Source organism: Cydia strobilella, chromosome 6 (genome assembly GCF_947568885.1).
Source record: "Cydia strobilella chromosome 6, ilCydStro3.1, whole genome shotgun sequence".
NCBI lineage: Eukaryota > Metazoa > Arthropoda > Insecta > Lepidoptera > Tortricidae > Cydia > Cydia strobilella.
In genome coordinates this window covers 5,586,779-5,601,307 of record NC_086046.1, presented here as the reverse complement: position 1 = coordinate 5,601,307, position 14,529 = coordinate 5,586,779, and the positions used below count along the sequence as shown (strand labels likewise).

Genomic DNA, 14,529 nt, shown 5'->3' with positions numbered 1-14,529 from the left:
ATGGCGGCTGTTATGAAGCTGAAGACGCTGCAGGGTCATCTGCAGGACCTGAGTGGGTTTGAGAAGCCGAAAGTACAACTGGAGCAGTATGAGACTCCTCCACACATTGCTGCAGTTGCTCTTTACACAATGCAGGTGTGTACTAAAAACTAAAGTTTAATACTTCGAAGGGTTCATCCATTAATTACGTCACACAAATTTCTAGGTTTTTTGACAACTCCCCCCTCCTTGTCACACTTGGTCACATTTGGCAAACCCCTCCCCCCCTGGTGTGACGTCACATTTTTTCAATGAAATCGGCAAATCAAAATTGTATTATTAATATTTTATCAAAATATCTTGACAAAAGAAATATTACTAATATAAATTAAACGAATAAAAACGATTATCGTTCCAAAAAATTGTTACTTAACTGTACAGTGAATAAAATAATTTAAAGTGACATCCCTCCTCCCCCTTGTCACAACATGTCACATGTTCTTTACCCCCCCCCCCCCCCCCCCTAAACGTGTGATGTAATTAATGGATGACCCCAAATTAGTTACTTTCTAGATTTACATGAATTTATACATATTTTGTGGCCTACACCCGAAGAGGGGTCCAAATTAAATAAATAGCTAGTAAATAGAATACATAAACCTAACACTAACTACTAACTATAAGAAACTTACTAACCAGTACGCTAAAACTTGTAATGTAAAAAAATTGTAAATTTGGAAATAAAAGGCTTTTTTTTAATACATATTTTGTGTATTAAAGCACGAGTGTTATAATATACTGAAAAAGCACGCTTGTTTAATATCTAGAATTATGAGCCAAAAATCGGTGGAATAAAAACGTCGTTTTGTGCAAGTGTGTTGAAAAGAGTATTTGCTACAGAAGTAATGTCAATAGACCCTAAATATGGTGGTAGTCGGTTAGTTCCTCTGGATTGATTTTTTTGAATATTGTTTCAGACACAATATGAAGCCCTAGAAGGCAAGCTGGTGCTGGACGCGGGCTGCGGGCCGGGCGCGCTGGCGCTCGGCGCGGCGCTGCTCGGGGCGGCCGTCACCGCCGTCGACGTCGACGCGGACGCCTTGAGCGTGCTACAGGAGAATAAAGATGACACTGACATTACTAATGTTGATGTGGTCCAATGTGACTTCCTTGGGCCAAGCGTTTGTAGGTTAGTCATTCTTCCTTTTGTTCTAGTTTATTATCTATCACTTTGCATTAGACGGTTGCGGGCCAAGTGGAACTACAAGCCTTCTTTAATGTTGAAGCCTTTATTAATTAAGCTTACTTTAAATTTTACCTGTTTTAAAGCCAAGACAAAGAGGTGATACGCAGTAGTGGATAGAGGTGTTAGTTTCCCCCCAGACATCCCGGACATCCCGGCGTCAATCCAGGGATAGGGCAGAGTACACCTCTAAATTCCCAATACACAAGCAAAAAAAGGTGATAGAGTTTAGTAAGTACGTCAACTTTTTTGGGGGTCCCTTTGTTTGACATAATTATTGAAAGTCATAATGTAATGATTGTCATATTATCATTAGTCATAATTCTGAAAGCGTTAACTTTTCAGGATTTTCCTCGGGTTATCCTATTTTATTTTATTTTATTTTATTTAATTATTCAAATTAGTTACACAGCATTACAGTATTACTACCAAGGCACTGCGAACTACAAAACAAATAAAAATACAAAGATACAATGCCCTACGAGAAAACACAAAAATTTAAGTATTTAAGATTTGGGCGACGACATAACAGCGTGGCTCCGTTGCGTCGTCTGGCTTGGTGTAGAATTCGGCAAGTTGCCCCGGAATATAGATAGGTTAGGTTAGGATTGTTTTATGGCAATCCTGAAAAGTTACGCGTTTCTGAGAAAAAACAACTAATGATAATATTACAATTACATTGACATTATGACTTTTAATAATTATGTTAAACAATAGAGACCCACTTTTTTGGACATACAAACAGTACAAATGGCCTATTTCAGTGGCGTAACTAGGACAAACTGACAATGTGTCCCGTAGCAAAATCATCGAACGGGGGCATCTCTTGGGCCAGATTTATTTGTATGAAACATCACACTCATTAGTTTTATAACTTTAATTTCAGGTGGGAAAATTATTTTGATACAGTTGTGATGAACCCACCGTTCGGCACGAAGAACAACGCCGGCGTCGACATGCGGTTCCTGCGCACCGGGCTCGGTCTCAGCTGCGACAGTGTCTACTCGCTACACAAGTCTTCTACAAGGTGAAATTAAGCGCCTATGCTCACCGCGTTCTTACACGCGCCGTCGACGCGCGTTTTAGGAACGCCCGTCGAATCTGTTAATTAGTTTATTTGACCTATAATAAACCTGTGAAAAAGATAAACAGTAGACTGCAGATAACATGTCAGATAGGTCCTATTCTTAAGAGTCCCCGGCAAGCTTGGCCGAATTGCACCTTCCCATACAAACTTAGTTCCGCTCTTGCGAATTAGCAATTGGCAGTTTTAACGACAAGTCAGCTATGAAGAAAATCACATTTCAAAGTGGTCATTGTACACTTTATGTTAACAGGGCACACATCCAAAAGAAGATCAAAGAGTGGGGCGTAAAGGGCACCGTGATAGCGGAGCTGCGCTACGACCTGCCGGCGACGTATAAGTTTCACAAGCAACAGTCGCGCGACATCGCCGTCGATCTGTGGCGGGTGCACCATCCCTGCTAGGAGTTATATTAGGTCAGGTTGGGTAGGTAGGACTATACATTGTACCATGTATATGAATTGTATTTGCTCAGGATTCTCAGGAAGTACCTCTTCTAACCCTTTAAAGCGCAAGAAATAGCTAAGGTTGACGCTCGATTGTCCTAATGGTTAGAAAGAAAACGCAAAAAGAGGGTCTAAAGTTGTAGGCTTAGAAAGTGATGGGGGGGGGGGGGGCGTCGTGGTAGAATGTTCGCGATCCCAGGACAAATATCACAGTGAATGCACCTTAATTTAAAAAATCGCCCATAATTCTACGGTATGGTGCCATTAATTTATTACGTAAGACGATTTAGGTAATAAATGATGGCGCCTTTCAGTCCGGAATTGCCCGACATTCGTAAGGCCGCGGACTGTAGGCCGAGCACATGATTGACGCAGTATCTCGCCGCGAGATAGACTACCCGTCTTTTACTAACTGTATGAATTAAAGGGGGACGGGTAGTCTGTGTCTCGGCGAGATACTCTCGCGCCAATCATGTGCTAGCCCGGCTGGACGCACGCGGCGGCGCTGTCGTCCAAAACAGGTTCATTCAAGCAAGTGTAATAATATACATTTGAATCGGTCCCTGACATGTCCTACGTTTCATAAATCTATTTTTATTTATAAAACTTCGCGTTTTGTACACATAGGTTAAATGCTATGAACGGGTCAACCGCGATATAATTTCACTATTTATTATTTTATGAAATTATATCGCGGTAGACCCGTTCAAATAATTAAATATCTATTTTTATTTATTGCTATTATAGCATGTAGATAACTATCTATAATAATGCTAAAAGTTAAGTTAACCCTTCAGGTGGCATACTTCAATTTAAAGTTGTTGCAATTATAACTTCTGAGAAATAATTAAATTTACGCTACGGGAATATGCCACGCGAAGGGTATAAGTGTCTCATTATCATCATTATATCAGCCAGAGCATTATATAGGCCTCCCCCAGAGAGTGCCACAATGACCGGTCTTGCGCCACCCGCATCCAGCGGACTCCGGCGACCTTTACCAGGTCATCAGTCCACCTTGAGGGGGGGCTACCCACGCTGCGCCTTCCGGTACACGTGGTCGCCACTCGACCTCGGTATACGTTTCTATTTAATTTAATTTTATAGCGAATATTTTTAGGTACAATTCTTATTTTTATTATACATCTGAAGACAAAGCAATTAGGTATACGTATTTAAATTGGATCGGATTATATGTTGACTATATGGGACTGTAAAATGATAAAATAACAAAAGGTAAAGAAATAAAAAATATCTCAAAATTAATTCCGAATCATAAAGCTTGTTTTTAGCACCCCGGCCACGCACTCGATAAGTGGTATGGGAAGTATGCAGGGCAGTAGGGCGGCCGATGACGAGTAGCGCGGCCATACTACGTCTCTGCCTTACCTACTTCCCATGCCACTCGTCGAGTATGTGGCCGAGGTATAATGAAATATATGGACCGGACGTAATTTTAGAAGTATGGAATAAAAACTTTAATATTTGTAGGCATGAGTTTTCCAATAGCTAAATGAAACAACAGATTTTATATATATCTTAGAAAAAAACATTTGTAAAATTATACTTTAATAAGACGATAAATAAAGAACAATAAACATAAAATAAAGCTTGTTTAATTGTGTTCAGTCTTAAATAAAACAGTGTTATTAAAATTTACATGAAAAATAACAACTTAGGGTGATATTTCACCTGTACAATTTCTTTGTCTAATGTCATTGCATCTCACTCTCTTATGTGAGACAAAATACACATTGGACCAAGATATTGGACATGGAATACCATCCTTATTACACTCGTGTCGAGTCGAGTCTCGAGATACTCTTTAGAGAATAGAAATAATTTTTATTAATGGTATCAGTCGATCAGGTTTGTTTTGAGGGTCAAATGTCTGTATGGGACCCATTGTCTTAAAGCAATACAAAAGTAACAAATGATGAAAACGGATTATATCGCGTATATTCACGTATTTTTATTTCATGAGTAACTATCGCGGTAACCGAAGACAATATTATGTAACAAATGATGGTCAGTCTGGCACCCGCACTTTACTGAAACGCTTCTAAAAAATTGGCATTACATCGTGACGTCAGCATGTAACGTCGCTAGTGTTTAGAAGCCGTGGAAAACGAGGAAATTGCGATTTTGTCGGTGAAATATTGCGTTTATGTATATTGTTGCTATACATTTTTTTTTTATAAAATGTTAGGAATCGAATGGTATCATAATTTTTTTCCTATTTGGAAGTAAGTAGTTTATTGTAATAAATTGCTCATTATCTATCTATAAGATTGTTATAAAATTCAACATGTGGAAACAACCCTATTGTGTCAGACCCCAATAAGACTAACCTGTAAGTTTCACGTGTTTACTTCACACACACACACACACACACACAACAACAAGAACTTAACACGTTCCCTGTCCGGGTGCCCCGAATATGTGGGGTCATGAAGCTTTTTTCAGGAGTCCTTGCTTCCACTATGGGTTCACAACTTCAAAGTGGAAGCACGTGTGACTTTGTCATATCATTTTGTATGGGGACATTGAACGTGTTAACTGATATCGCTCATATGTACATGGCTAAGATACCGATCGAGCGTCATTATGTTATTATTATGGGCAAATAAAAGACAGCAGAAAGTATAAAATGGTTTTATTCAATAAAATAGTGATCAGTCTTAAATAAATCTTTAATTTACAAGAAATATAACATATAACTTATACACTTGAGTGACTTGAGTCGAGACAAATTGTAGATGCGCTTAATGCTTTCAGACGCTCTGCACACCAACGGGTAGGTACCTATGATTTACGCGTAAGCCTAACATATTTCTACCCTGTGTTTAGAAGTCTACGATATGTTATTACAATACCTATGACATTCTGTGTCATAAAGGTCGCCGTTTGGCATTTATTTTAGTGAAATCCCATTTCTCCGATAAACTTCTAAGCGTCGAGCAACAAAGTATAATATTTCGCCCGCACTGGCTCGTGGCGCCAGAGTAAAGCGATATTTACGTACGCTCGCTAGTATAAAAAGTATTGTCTCGTCGGGAGGAGATTTATTGATCTCCAAACTGAATATTCTGCGCCAGCTTAATGGCCCCCGAGTAGTTGATGGTGACGGTGGAGCGGCGCATGTAGCCCTTCCAGCTGTCGGAGCCGCACTCGCGGCCGCCGCCGGTGCGCTTCTCGCCGCCGAACGCGCCGCCCACCTCCGCGCCGTTGGTCGGGATGTTCACGTTCACGATGCCGCAGTCCGAGCCTCCGGGACCGATCCACTGGGAACATAATAACACGTTAATACTAATATTATAAATGCGAAAGTGTGTCTGTCTGTCTGTTACATCTTCACGCTTAAGAGGCCGTAGTCGATTTTGGAGCAAAAATGTAAAATTGATAGATTTAGTCGTTGAAATTACACGTTTTGTTACGTAATATCTAAATAACAAGTATTGATTTCTATTAGCACGTCTTCTCATCTTGCCTTTTAATAATGAGGTCGCGAGCGTGCGTCACCGGTAATGCATGAAGAGAAGGGGCAGTTTTTAAAAATTCATCAAAAAATCATGGTGGTAAATTATACAAATTGATGTATAAGAATAGTTTCAGCAAATGTTGTAGATTGTTTTAAGTATCAAAATTACGTTGAAATTAAGTCGATTTTTAGAGAAATTGTCACTTGTTTTGAAGTAATTTCTGGAGAAAATTGATTTCGTCTAACTTTCATTTACACTACTTCAAAGTCATAATAATAAAAATGTAGTCTGATAAACGTCAAGTACAGGATATGTGTAATACAAAATTACCATGTTTAGCAGTCCAAACATTACGAAATTTACAAATAAGAGCGACAAAATCACTGCTTTACGCGCGTTTACCTAAACGTCCATCAGAAAAGCAAACATTACTAATTTAGTGAGTCTGTTTTCAAAAAATTGATCTGATAAAAGGTAAGATAAGAAGACGTGCTAATAGAAACCAGTACTTGTTATTTGAATTAGGTAACAAAAGGTGTAAAATTTCACGGACTAAATCTATCAATTTTACATTTTTGCGACTAAAATCGACACCGGCCTCTTAAACCGCTGAATCGATATAGACAAAACTTGGTATAGATATAGTTTGGGCCCCGAGAAAGGCCAAGGGTAGTTTTTATCAATCATCATCATCATCATTCTACGTAGACGAAGTCGCGGGCAGAAGCTAGTTCATTATGTTTTGTATGCTTCTGCACCCGAGGTCTGAGTGTGTACCGTATTTTCCGGAAATCGTTTTTTCCCGATTGCTATTTTTACGGTTTGCAATTTTTACCATTTTATTTTTTCTCAATAGCTTCCTTTCCCAAAAATATTTTTAACCGTTCGCATATTTTCCCATTATATTTATAGCTTACTTTCATGATAGGTTTTCTAACCATTCGCATAATTTCCCACTACATTTCATTTGTTTACAATCACGGAAGACAGAAAATAGATAGGTGCGACGACGACCGAAGCGAGGAGGAGTGTTTTAGGTGGACTGCGAGGAAAACAGAACCGACTTATTTTATTGTACGATACTGATTTACAAAAAGAAGTTATTTTTTAATTATAGTGACTCGTATATTATAATAAGAATACATATCCAAATTATGTGAGTAGTTAGAAACCCTAACAGGAATATAACCTAACGGAAAATAAATATAATGGGAAAATATGCGAATGGTTAGAAATGCTTTCGGGAAAGGAAGCTATTGAGAAAGAATAAAGTGGTAAAAATTGCGAATGGTAAAAATCGCAATCTGGATAAAACGATCTCCAGAAAATACAGTACACACTCGAAGGGCTACATCTGAAACCAAAGCCGGATTGTCAATCCCTACTTATGCATCTACATTTAAATGCGAAAGTAATTCTGTCTGGTCAGTTACCTCTTCAGTCTTCACACTTAAATTGCTAAACTAATTTAATTTTTATTACGAAAGTGAAAAAGGGGGTGGAGAGGGGAGGGGTGGCAATATTCTAATTCTGCGCCAAGTCGCGAGCAAAATCTAGTACCAGTGTATAATTTGTTAGTCAGAAGTCTGTCGCTGATATACACTTATTTCTGGCAAACATACCTTGAAGATATCGGCTAAGCTCTCAGTAAACAGGCTGGATGACAGCCCTTGTTCCACCTCGTTGTTGTAAGCGATGCCAGTAGACAGATCCGGGATCTCGAGGCAGTAGACTATGGGCGCGAAGCACTCGGTGTGGACGAGAGAGTGGTCGTGGGGCAGGCCTGTGACGATGGTGGGCTCCACGAAGTAGCCTTCGCGCTCAATCACCTGCGTTAAGACACAAATTGTATTATAATAATAATAATAAAAACGTTTATTCACAATTTTGATTACGACTAATTACATATATTCTTCTGCCAAACCACAGAGTGTAAATCTACGTAAGCTAGGTAGATGATAGGTAAGGTGTGTAACTTAAACTTATCTACTTTACCGCATGCCCTATATGGCAGTTCTAATTTTAAACTATTGATAGCTATTAGTTCTTTTTTTTTTAGGAAGACGTGTACCATGTTATAATGGAATGTGTCCGGAATGAAGCTGCTCGGATACAACTGGCTTTTTCAAGCCATAATACTATGTTTGATGTCGGGGGCTGCAATAGCGTTCTGGCTGATCCTTTGTCAGACTCCGCCATGGCGCTACTGCAGCTTGTACGAAAGGCTATTGTTAATAGATTAAGTTAATTGTAAGAACATTGTATTGCTGTTTTCTATGGAGCGACATGTTCACCTCGGTGACAAGCTCTTAAATAAAGAAAAAAAAAAAGTTCTTTTTTTTTAAGAAATACTTTTAATTTTTAGATTATGTCATGAAGTAAGGGTTATTCTACAATCTGAGCGTACAGTATAAAAGGTAATGTATGTATGTATATGTTTATGAAGGTTGCATTTGACCTTTTATTTAATTTAATAGTTTATAAGTTTAGTGTATTAGTTTAGTTTCTTTTAAAATGTTTCTACATTGTTATGTGACAGGATATTGCGGTAGTTTTTGTAGTGAGAGTTGTTTGAATTCCGTAATGGGGTAACTACCCCATATGCCCCATAAAGAAGATTCGATACCAACTGGTGTCGGTAGTATATATGAGCTAGTAAATTCTACGAAATTTGAAAACGCATTCAACTGTTTACAATACGATATCTTTTAATTTGACACCCCAAAAATAAAAACCCAGCATAGGTACAACGAGTTTTCAAATATAGTTACGAGTGTTACCACGGATATTCTAGGTACAGAAGGTCTAAATATATAAAACAAATAAGTAAATGGATCTATATAAAATCTACCTCACGCTAAAATGCACCATATCTCAACTACAAAAACTCTAATTCACCTTTCCACCAAACTCGATCTTGCCGCCAGCTTTTAGGACTGTAGCAACCGTCTTCTTACAAGCTTCAACGGCCGCCGTCGTGTGTCCCGAAGGGGCCCGATGAGGGCCTCGGTCAGGAGTGGCTCGCCGAGTCGCCGATCTTCCTCACTACTAAAATGCACCTTATATCAACCGAACAAAATCTAATTCACCTTTCCACCAAACTCGATCTTGCCTCCCGCCTTCACGATTTCAGCAACCGTCTTCTTATAAGCTTCAACTGCAGCCGGCGTGTGTAGAGGCCCGATGAGGGTTTCTGGCAGTAGGGGGTCACCGATCTTGCTCACTACGCCGGCGAAGGCCTTGGTTAGGCGGGTTACGACTTCGCTGTACACCTGGGGGATATCAAATGGTAGATTCAGTCACAAACAAATGTTTGAGACACATTTTGAGATAATATTTGATATTACACCTAATTTGTTGCGTTCACGTACCACAATATTGGTACGGATTGTAACAGAGGGTCCAAGGTGTGGTAAGCTTTTGTTGATGGCGAAGTTGCGTTGTTGATTGGTGCAGGGGCACGCGAACACCGCAGCTGCGGCTTGTATAAATCTAGGTTGTCGGCGGCGACCTTGCGAGCACACCTCGGCCCGCGGTTCCGGCACACGCGAACAACGCCTGTAACAGGTCGACGTTGGCGACGTTGCCAGATCACCATCTTATAATAGAAGGTCAACGGCCACGTTGTCAGCTCACCTTCTTATGCAGCAGCAGTCTGCGGGTGGTGGTGCAGCGCTGGCCCGCGGTGCCGGCGCACGCGAACAGCGCGGCTTGCAGGAGCAGGTCGAGGTTGGCGTCCTCGTTGACGATGATGGCGTTGTTGCCGCCCAGCTCGAGTAGGTGGCGCCCGAAGCGCTTCTGCACTTCTACTCCGACCTAAAAGAATATGTGAACGTGAATACATAACTGAGAATGTGGTTACGCCAGGTAGCGTTTCATCATCATTAATGGCCATTGCTACCAGAGCTTCAGGCCCTAAACAAAAACATACCTGTTGTCCAACCGCAGTGCTGCCAGTGAAGGAGACCAGCTTCATCCTCGGATCCTTGACCAGCTGTTGCCCCACATCTTTACCGCCAACGCACAGCGAGGCGACGGCCCCAGGAATGTTGTTCTTGACCAGAACGCCCTCCACGATCTTAGTGACGGCCACCGCGATCAGAGGAGTCGTGTCTGAGGGCTTCCATACGCTTGTGTCGCCACAAACCTGTGGAAAGATTGGATTAGTTTGAATGTTTTGAGGTAGTAAAATATCTACTGTAAATGAGGGACGGAGATGATAAAAATGGTCAAAGCGAAACCAAGATAAATCCAAGAGACGTTAGCTCTAAATCTATTATTTCTTTTATCTCATTTTAGTGTTTCCATTTGAATAAAACAAATCTATTGTCATTTTATGGCTTTGTTCTCAATCATATTGAGAAATGAAAACCGTACCTATATATAATTATAATTTCGGTATAATCACGGTAAGTACCTACCAAATACACTATAGGACCTTATAGTACCTATAGGTAAAGAAAAGATAACTAGCTGTTGCTCCCTGCTGTGACTGATAATGGGATGAGCACTTCAAGGGCATTTTAAGTGGGTAGGTAAAGTTAGTACCTACCTAAAATACGTAGTGAATTTAAGATTAAATAGCGATAATTGATAACGATAACTATAGTATTATTAAAAATTATACTGGCCTTAAATGATAAAAATACGTTAGATAAAGTCTCTGAAATGTTATAGTAACCTACATTTGAAGAGTTTGTAGAGACCCTTGATATGCCGTCGTCTCATAGGTAAACCTTATTCCACAATCCACAGACAAATACCATATCTGTCCACCAACGGTTTCGAAAGAGTGTTATTATTGTATTGTTCATTTGAATTGTTTGACTTCTCGGTAAGATGATGCCAATAAACAGTTCCGAAAGGAGGATGGTCCATGTTAGTAAGTATTAATCACAAGAGAACACACTGTGATAGGACTGATAGGTGCAATACATACCATAGCAATGGCGCTATTCCAACCAAACACGGCTACAGGGAAGTTGAACGCAGTGATAATGCCAATAGCTCCTAACGGGTTCCATTTCTCGATGAGCACGTGACCAGGGCGTTCTGAAGGCAGGATGGTGCCGGGCAAAGAGCGGGACAGGCCCAAAGCTAGGTCGCATACGTGGATGTACTCGACCACTTCACCGATGGCCTCAGGGAGGATTTTACCTGGGAATATGGTACAAGTTAGTCATCTGCAAAATTGTTTGTATCACAATTTGTTAACATGCAAACGCAAATATCGGAACGCGAACACAATGGAAATTTTACTTCACTCGTCATAATGTGAAGGCATACTGGGTTGATGTTTTCGATGTTTGTTTATTTAATGACAAACTTAGTGGAGTATTCCATTAAATAACATGATAAAAACGATAATAGCAAACACCGTTTTTTTATATTGTGCCAATACGAATGAAAAACGAGGAATAATTGGATCTATCTCATGCATCCCAAGGAATACTGATACGTCTCTCGTAGCGGGTCTCCGCTCTGTTTTGCCCATGTTTCAACGAGTCGAACGTAAAGGCGCCATTCATTTATTACGTAAGACAATTGAGGGGGGGAGAGTGTCGAACATATCTTATTTTTTCTTACGATGGGGAGGGAGGGAGGGGGTTTCATAGTTCTTACGTAAGATCACAATGATGCGATTTTTTTTAAATTTCTATGAAATTATGACGCTTAAAATGATACTTCCACACTCAATGCTATCAAACGCAATGCAGAGTTAGCTTAAACTGGCTCCAGTACCTGTAGGTACAGTCGAAGGCAAAAATATCGATCCAGACAAATAGCTCAAAAATATGTGAACACGACTTTATTGTGTAAGGTGTAAGAGCGTACACATATTTTTGAAATTTTATATATATGTATGCCTTTGACTGTATAAATAAACGTCCCAATAATTATTTTTTTGAAAACCACCAAATAAACCAATGTGTATTCATTTTTTCCTTTAGATTCTTACGTAACGTAATATAGGGGGGAGGGGGTCAGCCCATTCTTATTTTTTCTTACATAGGGGAGGGAGGGGGTCAAAAACTGCCAAAAATCGTCTTACGTAATAAATGAATGGCGCCAAAATAGTCTCAATGAAGATATCTTACCCATTTCAAGTGACACGAGCTGCCCCAGCGGCTGAAGCTTCTCTCTTAGCGCGTCACCAATCTGCCGCACCACTTCCCCTCGCGTCGGCGCCGGGAGCTCCGCCCATTCACGCCAGGCCTCCTGTGCTGCTGCAGCACAGGACTCGTAGTCAGATGGGCTGGCCGCCTGGACTTCGGCTATGACCTTGCCGTTGGCTGGGCTGAAGGATTGGATTACCTGCGAAGGTATAGGTACACATTGCTTACTAGAGACTACATAGAAAATACTTCTTACTTGCAGTTAACTAACTTAGCGCTCGTAGCCTAAAGGAAGGTGTGTGGCTTCCAAACCGGAGGTGGTTCGACCGTATAGTTACGGATACAATGATCGCACTTGTCTATGTGACAGCGTAATATTTTTTTAAATAATAAATTACGGTCTCATGCCCCTTTCAATCGCATATCGTCGCTATACTTACTCAACCTCATATTATCTGCAACAATCATTTGATGGAAATGTCGCTTTTCTTTCAATCGGAATACGGGTGTTTTTGTCATCAAATGAGTGTTGCAGATACGAGGTTGAGTAAGTATAGCGGCGATATGGCATGGTATAAAAAATAATCACGTTTATTTTATTGACGACGCCAACCGGTACGTCTGCTGGGCTAGTTTAGGGTGCAACCAAGAAAGCGCTAAGATGAAGAGGACTAATAAAGATTTCATAGGAGGCCTTGGTTTTTCCTAATCTCTACACTGCATTTCATGAAGAAGAGAAGACTGAAGAGACAATTTCTGATCCGGTTTGAAGGACCATTTTTTAAAATATAAATTTATGCAAGTAATATGTAAGTATAATGATTAAATATTTGTACGAAGTAGTGCAGAAATGTTTACTAAGGTTAAATGCTATAAATTACACAAAGATAACAGTGTGGGCAGACGCCTTTATCAGCAGAAGCTAACGGACTAGAACAATAGGTGTGGTGTGCTATCTAATTTTAGCCATTACATACCTAATTGTTTTCCGTTGAGATTCTAGAACATATACAATATTTAATTTAGGATTGCTGTAAGAGCTCTAAGTAAAATCTTTGACACCGATTGTATTGTTAATGCTTTAAACTCTTTAAAGGATATTTTTGAGCGCTTTATTTTTCCTTCACTTACCTACTTCTAAATTGGAATTGTTAAAATTAATTTTATTATTTTTGAGTCCCAGAAACAGAAGTAGTGAAATGAACTTTATTATGCTTCAAAAATTTAGGCAGACATGCAAATAAACTAAAACCATTAATTTAATATAACATATCCTTGAAAAATGTGTTAGCTATCGAACAAATATTGTAATGAATAATAAAAGAAATACTAAAGTACAGAAATAGTAAATACTAGTAATAAAATACTAACCTGCCCATTGGCCTGCCATTTCCCGTTGAATACACCCACATTCTTCTTCTCCAAGCCCAAATCCCTCAAGAAGGAATATTTAGGGTCCTCAATAAGGTAACTAGCATTTCGAGCCATCGGTGCTGAGATAACACGAAGCGACAGCACTCCACGGCACAAGATACGACTCATCAGTGTTTCTTCCACACACGCCCGTATCAAAATACTTGTTTACGAGCATTATAATGATAGCTAGCATTATCTTATTTGTGAACAATTATAAATGAACGTCTTATCGGTACGATAAGCCGTTGCTGGGTCAAAAGTGTCATTGATTTTTAATGATGGTATTTCGTAATGAAATTTCCTGACAAGTGTGTTACTTAAATTTTATTAATTCGAATTTTTTGCCTTTTTTTGCAAATATTATAAGAAAATTTTACTGTTGTATTTATGACATGGGATCACTAAATAAACTTAAAGACAAAGAGAAGAGGCCATTTCATATTAAAAAATCCGTATAATGCGTCTTAATTTTACCAAATTAAATTTAGCGTCTATCGTATGCTGACATAATTTCACATCAACAACATAAGATATTAGATTGAGCTCAAGTAGGAATTCAGAACAGAAAAGTTGTTTTGATAATGAGTTATACCTATTCTGGAACAATGAAGTTTATACAGAGTTTATCTTCTATGAAAAAAAACTTTATGCCTAACCAAATAAGGCTGACATATATGTATTATTATACTAAATTTAATGACAAAATGGTCTCATCCTCATCTTATCAGCAATGATTTAAAAACTATTCAGACACGAGGGAAGT

At 39.4% G+C, this 14,529-nt stretch overlaps 4 protein-coding genes across 5 annotated transcripts in view; 2 read left to right on the top strand and 2 right to left on the bottom strand.

Annotated features, from left to right (window-relative positions):
* On the top strand, window positions 1-2,730 carry LOC134742411 (rRNA N6-adenosine-methyltransferase METTL5). The gene is made up of 4 exons (XM_063675552.1): window positions 1-135; window positions 957-1,168; window positions 2,109-2,249; window positions 2,560-2,730. The coding sequence occupies exons 1-4, from the start codon at window positions 1-3 to the stop codon at window positions 2,708-2,710; spliced, it is 639 nt and encodes a 212-aa protein (XP_063531622.1). The 3' UTR covers window positions 2,711-2,730.
* The window catches only part of LOC134742379 (probable tRNA (uracil-O(2)-)-methyltransferase), a 300,106-nt gene that overhangs the window by 278,345 nt on the left and 7,232 nt on the right, over window positions 1-14,529 (bottom strand). The window lies entirely within an intron of this gene.
* LOC134742391 (3-oxoacyl-[acyl-carrier-protein] synthase, mitochondrial) overlaps window positions 1-14,529 on the top strand; it is a 68,423-nt gene that overhangs the window by 52,433 nt on the left and 1,461 nt on the right. The window lies entirely within an intron of this gene.
* On the bottom strand, window positions 5,476-13,932 carry LOC134742024 (putative aldehyde dehydrogenase family 7 member A1 homolog). The gene is made up of 8 exons (XM_063674942.1): window positions 13,722-13,932; window positions 12,333-12,549; window positions 11,174-11,391; window positions 10,166-10,381; window positions 9,871-10,050; window positions 9,324-9,506; window positions 7,857-8,063; window positions 5,476-6,036 (listed from the first exon to the last, which is right to left on the bottom strand). The coding sequence occupies exons 1-8, from the start codon at window positions 13,890-13,892 to the stop codon at window positions 5,818-5,820; spliced, it is 1,611 nt and encodes a 536-aa protein (XP_063531012.1). The 5' UTR covers window positions 13,893-13,932; the 3' UTR covers window positions 5,476-5,817.